Below are 12,833 nucleotides of genomic sequence, written 5' to 3' on the forward strand. Positions count from 1 at the left end.
CGCGGCACCCTCGTTCCCGTGCTGCCTCTCGCCGAGCCGGCGGTCAGAGTCACGGTCTCGAACGTTCCGCCGACGTGGAGAAGTTCGCTCGCTCTGCCCGACACGGCAGCATGAAGAAAGGAGCTGGAGACTTCACTCAGCAGGAGGTCTACAGGCTGAGGAAGTTCCTCCTCAAGCTTAACGAGAAGGGGGGAGCACAACCGGACCGAGTGAGGCGTCAGTCCGGCTGAGGAGGTTCCTGAGCGGGGCGGCCCACTGGAAAAGAGACTGATTTTGATTGATTATATTAAATAAATTATAAATTATATACCTGTTAGATTGTTGATTGATATTGCTTTACGGAAAAATAAAGGTTTTTTAAAATCAAATCTCTCTCTCTCTCTCTCTCTCTCTCTCTCTCTCTCTCTCTCTCTCTCTCTCTCTCTCTCTCTCTCTCTGAGTGGAAGGAGTGCGGAAGTGAGCGGAGCGTGAGGTGAATTGTTTGATTGTGACCGTTTGAGCTGGAATTTCGTTTATTTACGAGTTTTTATGGTGTGATTGTGTGTGTGTGATTTTTGTTTTCTGTCGGTCTTAGTTTGTGCGTGCTTGTGGCCGATCGGCGTGCAGCACGGACAGATGAACCTCGCGGGGCTAACGCGGAAGCACGGCGTGAAGCTCGCGCCGTGCTTCGCGTGTTCCGTGGAGGACTGTGGCTTGGCCGTGGGGGGTTGGTGGGTCACGGGAGCGTGAAGTCCGCTGCACGAATGAACCACGCGGTGGTTATTTTCGTAGACAGCGTGGAGAAGGCGCGCAAGGTGGTGGCGAGCGGCGGTGGTGCGCGGCACCCTCGTTCCCGTGCTGCCTCTCGCCGAGCCGGCGGTCAGAGTCACGGTGTCGAACGTTCCGCCGTTCGTACCGGACGATGCGCTGCTCGGCGAGTTGGTGAAGCACGGGACGGTGGTGTCCCAAATGAGGAAGGTGTCCTCAGGTTGCAGGTCTCCTCTGCTGAGACATGTGGTGTCTCACAGGAGACAGCTCCACATGGTCCTCACCAAGACCCAGGCTCTCAACCTGGTGATCAAGGTGAGGATCGAGGGGTTTGACTATGTCATGTTCGCCACATCGGACGATGGGAGGTGTTTCCGGTGTGGTGGAGAAGGACACCTGCGAGGTCTTGCCCAGTGAAGACTCCCTCCTCTCAGAACCAGAACCGGGAGGGTGCCGGGGGTGCCAGGGAGGAAGGGGGGGCTGGTGAGGCCCAGCAGGCCGGTGAGGAGTCGGGCGAAGGGGCGAGTGGGGCTCAGAAGGTCGGTGGGGAGTCAGGTGAAGGGGTGAGTGGGACTCAGAAGGTCGGTGGGGAGTCAGGTGAAGGGGTGAGTGGGACTCAGAAGGTCGGTGGGGAGTCAGGTGAAGGGGTGAGTGGGACTCAGAAGGTCGGTGGGGAGTCAGGTGAAGGGGTGAGTGGGGCCCAACCGGTCAGTCAGGTGGGGGAGGGGATGGGCGAAGCCCAGCTGATCGATCACGGGAGGGAGGGGGTGAATGTAGGTGTGAATGGGGAGGTGAATGCAGCCCAGTGGGCGAGTCTCGTGTGTGACCGTATGAAAGAGGGGACGAGTGGGGTGAGTCGGGAGAACCATGGTGAAGGAGTTCGGGGGTCGCCCGTTCGTGAGAGGGGGGTCTCCGACAGCGAGGAGGAGATGGAAGAGGGGGGGGTGGGCTTTAAGGTCCCCCACCTGAAGAGAAAGACGAGGGCCAGTAGAGGAGGCTCTCAGGCAAAGAGGGGAGGGGCGTCGAGCAGAGGGGAGGCGGGGGGTGGGGAGTCCGACTCCTCTTCGGAGTGGGGCTCCTCCATCAGCGTCTCCTCAGGTGGGACGGTCTCCAGGAGGTACGGGGTGGGGCAGGTGAAGGAGTTCCTGCATCTCACCAAGAACGAGAGGGGAGTGAAGCTGGAGGACTACTTCTCCGATCTGGAGAAGTTTGCTCGCTCCGCCCGACACGGCAGTACGAAGAAGGGCGCAGGAGACTTCACCCAACAGGAGGTCTTCAGGCTGAGGAAGTTCCTCCTCAAGCTCAACAGAGAAGGGGGGAGCACAACCGGGACAGAGTGAGGCGTCAGCCTGGCTGAGGAGGATCGTGTGCGGGGCGACCCGCGGACAAATAGATGCTGGAGGAGTGCGGCGGAGTCCAGATCGTCCAAACTGATTACTAGATAAATTTTATATTATATACCCGTCTAATTTGTATACATATTGTTATTAGTTAATGTAAAAATAAAGGTTTTTTCAAAATCAAAATCTCTCTCTCTCTCTCTCTCTCTCTCTCTCTCTCTCTCTCTCTCTCTCTCTCTCTCTCTCTCTGAGTGGAAGGAGTGCGGAGTGAGCGGAGCGTGAGGTGAATTGTTTGATTGTGATTTCTAGCTGTAATTTCGTTTAATTTCGGATCTTTTAGTGTAAATGTGTGATTGTGTGTGTGGGTGATTTTGGTTTCTGTCGGTCTTAGTTTGTGCGTGTTTGTAGCCGATCGGCGTGCAGCACGCACAGATGGACCTCACGAGGCTAACACGGAAGCACGGCGTGAAGCTCGCGCCGTGCTTCGCGTGTTCCGTGGAGGACTGTGGCTTGGCCGTGGGGGGGTTGGTGGGTCACGGTAGCGTGAAGTCCGCTGCACGAATGAACCACGCGGTGGTCATTTTCGTAGACAGCGTGGAGAAGGCGCGCAAGGTGGTGGCGAGCGGCGTGGTGGTGCGCGGCACCCTCGTTCCCGTGCTGCCTCTCGCCGAGCCGGCGGTCAGAGTCACGGTCTCAAACGTTCCGCCGTTCGTACCGGACGATGCGCTGCTCGCCGAGTTGGTGAAGCACGGGACGGTGGTGTCCCAAATGAGGAAGGTGTCCTCAGGGTGTAGGTCTCCTCTGCTGAGACATGTGGTGTCGCACAGGAGACAGCTCCACATGGTCCTCACCAAGACCCAGGCTCTCAACCTGGTGATCAAGGTGAGGATCGAGGGGTTCGAATACGTGATGTTCGCTACATCGGACGATGGGAGGTGTTTCCGGTGTGGTGGAGAGGGACACCTGGCGAGGGGTTGTCCAGTAAAGTCCTCCTCTCAGGACCAGAACCGGGAGGGTGCTGGGGGGGCCGGGGAGGAAGAGGGGGCTGGGGAAGCCCAGGAGGTTGTTGGAGAGTTGGGTGAGGGGGTGAGTGAGGCCCGGCCGGTCGGTCAGGTGGGTGAAGGGGTGGGTGAGGGAGTGAGTGTGGCCCAGCCGGTCGGTCAGGTGGGTGAGGGGGTGGGTGAGGGAGTGAGTGTGGCCCAGCCGGTCGGTCAGGTGGGTGAGGGGGTGGGTGAGGGAGTGAGTGTGGCCCAGCCGGTCGGTCAGGTGGGTGAGGGAGTGAGTGTGGCCCAGCTGGTCGGTCAGGTGGGTGAGGGAGTGAGTGTGGCCCAGCTGGTCGGTCAGGTGGGTGAGGGGGTGAGTGTGGCCCAGCCGGTCGGTCAGGTGGGTGTGGGGATGAGTGTGGCCCGGCCGGTCGGTCAGGTGGGTGAGGGGATGAGTGTGGCCCAGCCGGTCGGTCAGGTGGGTGAGGGGGTGAGTGTAGGAGTGAATGGAGAAGTGAATGTAGCCCAGTGGGCGAGTCTCGTGTGTGACAGAGTGAAAGAGGGGACGAGTGGGATGAGTCGTGAGAGCGACTGTAAAGGAGCTCGGGGGTCGCTCGATGGTGGGATGGGCGTCTCCGACAGTGAGGAGGAGATGGAGGAGGGGAGGGTGGGCTTTAAGGTCCCCCACCTGAAGAGAAAGACGAGGGCCAGTAGAGGAGGCTCTCAGGCAAAGAGGGGAGGGGCGTCGAGCAGAGGGGAGGCGGGGGGTGGGGAGTCCGATTCCTCTTCGGGGTGGGGCTCTGCCATCAGTGTCTCCTCAGGTGGGACGGTCTCCAGGAGGTACGGGGCTGGGCAGGTGAAGGAGTTCCTGCTGGCCACCAAGAACGAGAGGGGAGTGAGGCTGGAGGACTACTTCTCCGACGTGGAGAAGTTCGCTCGCTCTGCCCGACACGGCAGCATGAAGAAAGGAGCTGGAGACTTCACTCAGCAGGAGGTCTACAGGCTGAGGAAGTTCCTCCTCAAGCTCAACAGAGAAGGGGGGAGCACAACCGGGACCGAGTGAGGCGTCAGTCCGGCTGAGGAGGTTCCTGAGCGGGGCGGCCCATTAGAATAGAGACTGATTTTTGATTGATTATATTAAATAAATTATAAATTATATACCTGTTAGATTGTTGATTGATATTGCTTTACGGAAAAATAAAGGTTGTTTAAAAATCAAAATCTCTCTCTCTCTCTCTCTCTCTCTCTCTCTCTCTCTCTCTCTCTCTCTCTCTCTCTCTCTCTCTCTCTCACTCACTCACTCACTCACTCACTCACTCACTCACTCACACACACACACACACACACACACACACATGCATGGTGCATGGACACACATGTTTGTGTGGGATGTGAGGCAGGGTGCTGTGGAGATCAATGGGAGAGCATGCTAGGTCCTCTCTGAGAGACAATTAAAAGAGAATGGGTAATGAGTCTATTTATAGACTGATCTATTTGTAACCAGGGCATTCTCCTATGTAGCAGCTGGGAATGGTTCTCTTTTCAGTCTGCCCTCCTTCTGTCCTCTATTTTCTCCATCTCTTTATTCAAAGAGCAAAATTAATTTCCTTTTTCTATTTTCTCTCATTTTTTCTTTGCTGTATACATTTGTCTTTCACCCAACAATTCCGTTGTTCTGTTTTTCGTTGTTCTTCTGTCTACAACATTGGATGACTCATCATTTATTCACCGCTAATGTTAATAAGTCGTTTTTATTCGCATGTGAAACACTGTAGCAGAGATGTTATCAGGTGCAATCCAGGGCCACTCCTGGGAGACCCAGTGACGCACCATGCATGACATAACACTGTGATAATGTCTGGGGAGGGAGACACAGATACAGAGCAACAGTAAATACACACCGTGCATCCGCTCAGCAAGCAGATAACGGTGCAACACTGAAAACAGCCAGAGACAAAACTATAGAAATTTTGTATGGATAATTTTAACTGAAGATACTGAGCATTTGCTGGTTGTAGATTTAATGCTAATTACAACGCATTGTGAAGGTTTGATGCGGGAATCGATGAACGTTTTGTGTAGTTTCTAACGCACCAATGATGTAGATTTATCTTTTCGGGATATATTATATTATAGACTACATTTTTAAATGCGTCATGTATTTTATTCCACCCTATGTACATCTGGTTTTATATATTAAAATGAAGAACAATTGTTGAGGCAAGGCTGGTGAAAGATACCACCATCGACCCCATCTTAAATGTTGTTCCAATTTAAGGTTGGATAGAATGCGGCACATGCACTCTTATGTGAATCATCCACATGGAAAACTATATGAAAATAATGATGCATTGTTCACAAAAAGCTAGTAATTTATGTCAATGGTATTTAAAATATATGAAGTTCAATCATTGGTCTTTTCACTACACCACTATTTATGTAACAAACTCTGCGAGAGAATTATTTTCTAGACAGCATTCTAAAAGTAAATTGTTCTTCGAGCCAGTATGAAGTTTTACAGATAAAAGAGCCAAAGACATTCATATGCAGTACTTCTTGATATATGTGGAGGTGTATCAGGTCAAAGCGGAAGGCCTTTGTCGCTTAGCAGAATTATATAAGGAACGCAGAACCCTGGCCTATTATGACTCCGACTGATCCGATTAGTGGGCTTGTTTGTGTTCAGTGTGCGAGTGAATAATAGAGAAGACAAAGAGAAAAAGGAATGTCAAGTAAGAAAATAACAATCTATAACAACGCTGACTGGAAATCAAGATAATAAACACTATAAAATGTCTTAAAACAGTAATAGAAGGCATTTGCATCTGTTGTGTTTATCTTTTCTCTCCTCTTATTTTTTTTTCTTCTGTATCTTACACGCTCAGGTCTCTCGGGTGACCAAAATGACCTGGACAAGAGAAAAGAAATTTTTGGTAAAAACCTGATACCTCCAAAGAAGCCAAAAACCTTCCTGCAGCTGGTCTGGGAGGCGCTGCAGGATGTCACCCTCATCATCCTGGAGATTGCCGCCCTGATCTCCCTGGGACTCTCCTTCTACCACCCTCCCGGAGAGAGCAATGGAGAATGTGAGTCAAACGGCTCTTGTGAAATTACAATCCTTAAAAGTGTTGAGGCAGACACACACTCACTACAACAATTATCTCACAAGTGCTTACACTATTGCAGACCACAGCAAAGAGCTTTACTCTCATTGGCACACCAACATCACTTCCTCTTACATTACTGGAACCTGCTGACACACTTACACCTGCATGCACACACTTTTTAATTGGTAAGGCACGTCACTTTGTTTTTAACCCCAAGAGCTCAGGCAACTTAGCGAGCACACGGGTAATTTATTGGTGTGCGCGCGCATTATGACCGCGATAAATACGCGTATAAAAAGGTACGGGTAAGGTTAATGAAGTGTTGAGCAGAGAAATAACCTTGAGCCCCAAGTGCCCATACATCAGCCCTGTGAGCTGTGAAACAGGAAACGAAGACAGAGACCATAACGAGGTGCTGAGTCAGCGGCATCAGTCATAGCTCCCAGCATTATCACGGTAATGGGATTCAGTTACTGTGCTAAAGGGACCAGTCATCACTTTAAGTGGTTTATAAAGTCCTATGAAAGTAGAAATACCAGGGAAGGAAAAAAAAAGGAGTCACCACCGTCTTTTCATATTATGATTTCATTAATGTTTTAGCTGGATGGTTAAAGTTAAGGGAGAGTTAATGAGTCATTAAGGATTTAGTTAGTACAACTTAGGTTGTGAAATATTACTTCCTACCTTGCATATTTTTTTGCTTCGTGTGAGACCGTTTCCATTATGTTTTTGCAGATATTTTAGAATGCCTAATAAAACAAGTTAGATGCAACACAGGTGTGCAGTATGGCGATTACAGGAAATATAATCATTAGGGACATTGACTTTAAGCAACAATAAGGAACTAAGTGGAAATCAAAAATCAAAAAATATAATTCTAAGACCCATAAAACGCAATCCTTTTATAAAATTCCTTTTCTATAAACAGTTATGTTGTATATTTCTATACCGATATATGTGAAAAGCAAATATCAGACGCAAAGAGTATTTATTCACAGGCAGACATCTTGGTTGAATTTTGTGTTAGTAGGTAAAAAAAAAGCAACATCCAGAAATAGAAGGCGAAAAAAAGACTTAGTTCTCATTTACATAAGACACAGCCGGGTTGCAGTTGAGTGAGGAGGCTGTAATTTGAGTAGGTATCAAACACCTGTAAAATAAGGTATCGATAGACAATAAACCCACATGTTCTTTTAAAGAGCCGTCTCACCCACAACTTGTAAAAGTTTCTCATTGAGCTCCATTTGTCCCTATATGTCTGCTTTGGGTTTGGGTATTGCCCAATATTGGGCCTTGGTCAGCACCATGGACAACTACAAATGTGTTTCATGATTGTGCGTCTTTGTATCTGTTTTTGAAAGAGACAAGATCACAGCTTACGTGTCTAAATACTAAGAGCTGTCCATTCAGAACCATGGACAGCTACTACATTCTCTTTGTTTCCGTCAACGCACTCCTGTGACAAAGCAGGACATAACATTATTATTTCATTATTAAATATGTGCTGCACTGATTTGCTAGTATTTGGTTCTTTCACAATTTTGGCCAAAACAGTAGGTGGGCATTGGTACTGGTAGTTCTACACCTTAAGGAGGGTGTGTTTTGGAGCATGTGCATTATTTCCACCACAAGAACATCCTATTGATCGAAACCCCTCTGTATTGCAACAATACATCCAATTTGCTTTGACTGTAGTTCTTAGTTAAATCAGACCCTGCATTTATAATGTCCATAATATCGGGTCTGCTCTAGTTCCCTTGTTGAGCTGCAATTGTTTTGTTGTCCAAATCCAATCACTTCACTGGGGGCTTTTGAAGTCAGCTAACCAGAAGTGTGGGGCACAATGGCTCCCAGAGTATTACATTAAGCAGCATGAGGACAACTGGGAAAATGCCCTGTTTCATTTCCAAATATGCCAGAGTCTGCCAGTTCACAGCCAGGGGTGAAGTATTTATTTGGTTCCTCCTGATGATTTTATTTTATTTTGTTTAAATTATCCATTTAACAAAAAATGCACATAAACCCCGCAGTGTGAGTTTTTATTACATTTGTGTATCTGTCATAATGAAGTGTTCCTACTCCTTACATCGAAAATTGTGGGTCGATAGTCGGTGTTCAGGTGTGTGCTGACAGAATTCTTAAAGTCTATGTGAAAGCACAGCGTGCTGGTTAAGTGTACGTGACGTCTACATAACCCTCGTCTTCCCTCTTTGCCAAACTTCAGCTTGCGGCGCGGCAGGAGGCGGAGTCGAGGACGAGGGCGAAGCGGACGCCGGCTGGATCGAGGGCGCGGCCATCCTGCTGTCCGTGGTATGCGTGGTGCTGGTGACGGCCTTTAACGACTGGTCGAAGGAGAAGCAGTTCCGCGGGCTGCAGAGCCGCATCGAGCAAGAGCAGAAGTTCCAGGTGGTCCGCGGGAGCCAGGTCGTACAGCTGCCAGTGTCGGACATATTGGTAGGGGATATCGCACAGATCAAATACGGTAGGTGTGAGGGGGTTCTCAAAGTGTGTGTGTGTGTGTGTGTGTGTGTGTGTGTGTGTTTAGAGTTTACTCGGGTAGTGACATGCAGAAAGTGAAGAATTCATGGTTGCAAGAGCTTTGAAAGCAGAACCATGGAAGTTGAAACACAAGAGAGAACCTGAGTTGCTTCTTTCAGTCTGTGCTGTAAACACATACAGACGTCCCAAAGCAAACACTTTGAGGTCATCAATGAAGGAGTAGAACTTCTGGCTTCATCCAGTTCATTTGGTGACACGAATGTTTCCAACATCTTTCCAACATCTTTCTGGAAAAATAAATGTGTTTGTTTTGCAGCAGTGCACAAAGGTGTTTAGACTCTGTTACTATTTACACTATTATTATTTGACATGTTTAACATCTACCCAGGTGGCCCCTTCTCACTGCTATGATCATTTTGCATCAAATATTTCAACCTTGATAGAAAGTGAAATATTTTTGAGTTAACTAAATTGTACTGAGCTTGCCAGAAAATTTAGATAACTTTGGGGACTTCCTTAATTCCCTTGTCTTTTATTCTCTGTAAAGTAATTTATTTTGTTCAGTGGCTGAAGACGGACCTCCAACTCATTTCCAGAGGAGGATTAAAATACAATCCACCCTGAATTAATTAAGTATATTTGAGCAACATAATTGTAATGCGGAAATAAATTTAGCTGCACACAGTCAGTACACAGACAGACGCTCTCCTCCTCTCTCGATGTAATTAGCAACTCCACCATTGTAATTGCAGGTGATCTTCTTCCCGCTGATGGAGTGTTGATCCAGGGCAATGACTTGAAGATTGATGAGTCATCACTGACCGGCGAGTCCGACCACGTCAAGAAGTGTGTAGACAAGGACCCCATGCTGTTATCTGGTATGGTACCAGTCGATGGATGGGTGGAACTGCATGTCACTGTCATGGCTTCTGCAAGTGATGTTGTTGTGCAAAAGAGCAAAGGTCTTTGAGACGGAGGGCTGTAATTCACACTAAATGGTCTTTTCGTCTATTTGGCTTGGTGTTAAGTTTGAAGAATGTCGGAAAAAAAATGCGTTGCTTTTTTTACACTTACTAGCCTAATGACACAACCTTATATTGCCATCCACTGCCTTTAAAGAAATGACAGAAGCAGAGATAGTTAAGTTTACGTAATAATCTGGAATTTTAAAATTCCTTTAAATATAACCACGTAATAGTGATGGGATACCAATGAGACAACTGTTTAAACAATGTACCTTCTCCTGACAGACTTATTGGGATTAGGTTGGGTCTGCCTCGCTGTTTTTAAGAATAATTAGTAATAGTCATTGCACAACCTTGCACAGGAGATTAAATTTGGGGAAATTACGATCTTCAGATCAGCAGACTCAAGACTTTGCAGCTTGAAGAACAGAAACGTGGGTTAATCTGATATCACATTTTAGTATATCCTTTCCTGTGGATAATTAGCCGCGGGCCATTTTGCAGTCTTCTTTAATTAGCTTTATATTCACCCACATGTACTTACTCCCCCGAAGGTTAATAATGGTCTGTCTTTGTTTACTGTGAAACCTACACACAAGTGTAGTGCAGCCTGCGCACATTTGCACAGTGACACATTTTTACTGCATTTTGCTTTCTAAGGCAGCACCTTGAATTTAGAATGAATGAGAATAAAGTCCTGACTTTCGTCAGGTGATATTGTTTTAGTACTTTTTAACAACAATACCGTAAAAACGAAGTAATATCCCCATTACGTATAGATGATTGCTGTTTTTTTTCTTTTGTAACAGGTAACTGAACAGACCAATTCATTGTTTTGAATCTGTATTTCTCCAACTGCCGTGGAAAGAAATGCACACGATCACGGCGGGAATTCCAATAATGTCAATGTTTTCTTTTAGCAAACACTAAAAATTGCATCTAATCTAATGTGACACCTATTCAACACGATGTCAACAGGCACCCATGTGATGGAGGGGTCAGGGCGCATGCTGGTGACTGCTATCGGGGTCAACTCTCAGACTGGAATCATCTTCACCCTGCTGGGGGCCGGCACAGAGGAAGAGGAGAAGAAAGAAAAGAAAGGTAAGAAAGATCATTTTATCATGAGCTAATTTTTTCTGGTTCAGGAGTACTAAGGTAATTTTACTCGGCGGCGCGCACTTACCCAGAGAGCGTACACAAAAAAATATTTTGTTTGTCTTGCAAGTCTAACGGTGTGCTCTCATTGCATCATGTCAGTGTTTTAACTGTCCTTGTTATTGAAGGGGTTATAAACATTAATCTCATAAATGAACAAATGTCCACCAGTTAATCTCATGTGAACTGTAACGCCGTTCCACAGGCATCTGTAGACATTAGGCCTCTTTGCTGAAACTGTATAAATAATGTATGAAATGAGTATTGGTGGTGCACCTGTGGGCTGCAGTATCCAGGTTCTGTGGGTTCAAAGTGTATTATTGTCCTCACTCTCTATCCATCCAAATTCTCTTCGAAGGAGGGGCAGTGGAAGACGGACACCAGAACACAGGTAGAGTATCACCTTTCTCTGACCCCTGGGAGTGGTACTTGATCCTTTTGACCTTCAACCCCTTACTGGCACCAGTAAACCAACGCTACTCTACACCCCTGTCCTTTACCCGAGCAGCCTTCCTCCAGTTTAATTCCTCTCTCGAAAGGAGAAGCCTAGTTCCCACCAAACAAGCATCCCCCAAGTGTTGACAGATTGACACATTTCACAATCCATAATCCTCATAACACGCGATTACAGGCTCTGCACTCGTCAAACTAACTAGCTGGCATGTTTTGAAGCATTTTACTTCAGTTCTTACATTGAGCTTGAATTCTTACATTTCACAAGTTAACAACAAAACGTGACTTCCCCTGTGGATAAAACGTTCTTCCCCTGGTCTGAACAATAACGGATGCTATACATGCTCTTCTTTTAGTGCATCCACCTATCGTGCATTATTTTCAAATGTAATGAGTCTGATCAGATTGACCAAACATGGAGAAATACCAGGTGTCTGAAAAAAACTGTCCACTGAATCTGTGCTCGGGGAAGCAGTCAGTAGTTAATTCAAATTCATTAAAATGAACTGACTGTCATTAAATTAAACGTCTTTAAATAATTGTCTAAATAATTGTACCATACTTTTTGCAAGTAATACTTTATTTATGGCTATCCTAACTCATCAAACTTTAAAAGCCTAATTTAAAGTTACATCAACGATACATGTTCATAACTCTTATTACATTTTGACATATCCTTTTGAGATCTATTCCAGGTTTTAAAAATGAAAAACTCTTAACTGCTGGACTTGCTAAGGAAAATATTCTTCACCTTCTCATATTTACACTTGAAAATGTTATTCGCCCTGTCAATTTTCTGGTTGGAACATGTGTATTTGCCTGGCTGATAAATTAGCCCATTTAATTTGCTGATTCATTTATTTTAATTATTTTTCAGATTGGCTATGCAACACCTTATTGGCTCATTCTTTTCAGGTTTTCTGCTAGTATTATAATTTTGTGATGCTAACAGATATTACATGAATAACATGGTTTAATTTAATTATTTTTTGCAACAGAAAAACAAGTAGTAACACTAGTGTTTACCATACATGCTACACAGGCAGTTTAAAATATATCCAGAAAATCAACTTACAATAGTTTTGTCTTTTTGTGGCTGCTTTGGTTTTTACATTTTATGATATTGGTTTTTTTTGCACAGATTTCATAATGTCTGTCCAATGTTACAATTGTTGTTGTTTATTACATTATAAAGAATACATATGATTACATAAATAATATGTACATTGCAACTGACCACACTGATCCACACCTACGCACGCTGATACTCTTAACTGTGCTATAACCATGTTATTTCTGTTCACTGTCTTGTGCGTGCACGTACGTGTGTCTGTGGGGGCGCGCGTGTTTGTTTGTTGTTTACGTTCATGTGTGTTCGGCCTTCCTTGTTACTGGCTAGACTGCTCCCATCCCCCTAACCACCCCATCGCAACTATAGCCACGGATGGGGCTGCAGGCAATAATGCCCCTGGCAGTGCCAGCCTAATTAATGGTAGGTTGACCAACCCACCCCTGATCACCGACCTCTTTCTGTCGTGACTTCTGACTCCTGCCTTCTCCATCCTCAACATGCCTCCCATC

The 12,833-nt window shown here is 46.3% G+C and overlaps 1 protein-coding gene across 12 annotated transcripts in view; it reads left to right on the forward strand.

Annotated features, from left to right (window-relative positions):
• Positions 1-12,833, forward strand: part of atp2b2 (ATPase plasma membrane Ca2+ transporting 2) — a 92,046-nt gene that overhangs the window by 50,511 nt on the left and 28,702 nt on the right. For 8 of the 12 annotated variants that reach the window (XM_062563984.1, XM_062563986.1, XM_037491287.2 and 5 more), the window contains exons 3-8: positions 5,956-6,156; positions 8,402-8,659; positions 9,429-9,554; positions 10,620-10,745; positions 11,158-11,190; positions 12,652-12,744. In XM_062563984.1, coding sequence (XP_062419968.1) covers positions 5,956-6,156; positions 8,402-8,659; positions 9,429-9,554; positions 10,620-10,745; positions 11,158-11,190; positions 12,652-12,744 — 837 coding nt within the window. The remainder of the gene's footprint in view (positions 1-5,955; positions 6,157-8,401; positions 8,660-9,428; positions 9,555-10,619; positions 10,746-11,157; positions 11,191-12,651; positions 12,745-12,833) is intronic. The other 4 variants (XM_037491286.2, XM_037491288.2, XM_037491291.2 and 1 more) reach the window with 2 other exon arrangements.

The sequence above is a fragment of the Pungitius pungitius genome, chromosome 8 (assembly GCF_949316345.1).
Source record: "Pungitius pungitius chromosome 8, fPunPun2.1, whole genome shotgun sequence".
Taxonomy (NCBI): domain Eukaryota; kingdom Metazoa; phylum Chordata; class Actinopteri; order Perciformes; family Gasterosteidae; genus Pungitius; species Pungitius pungitius.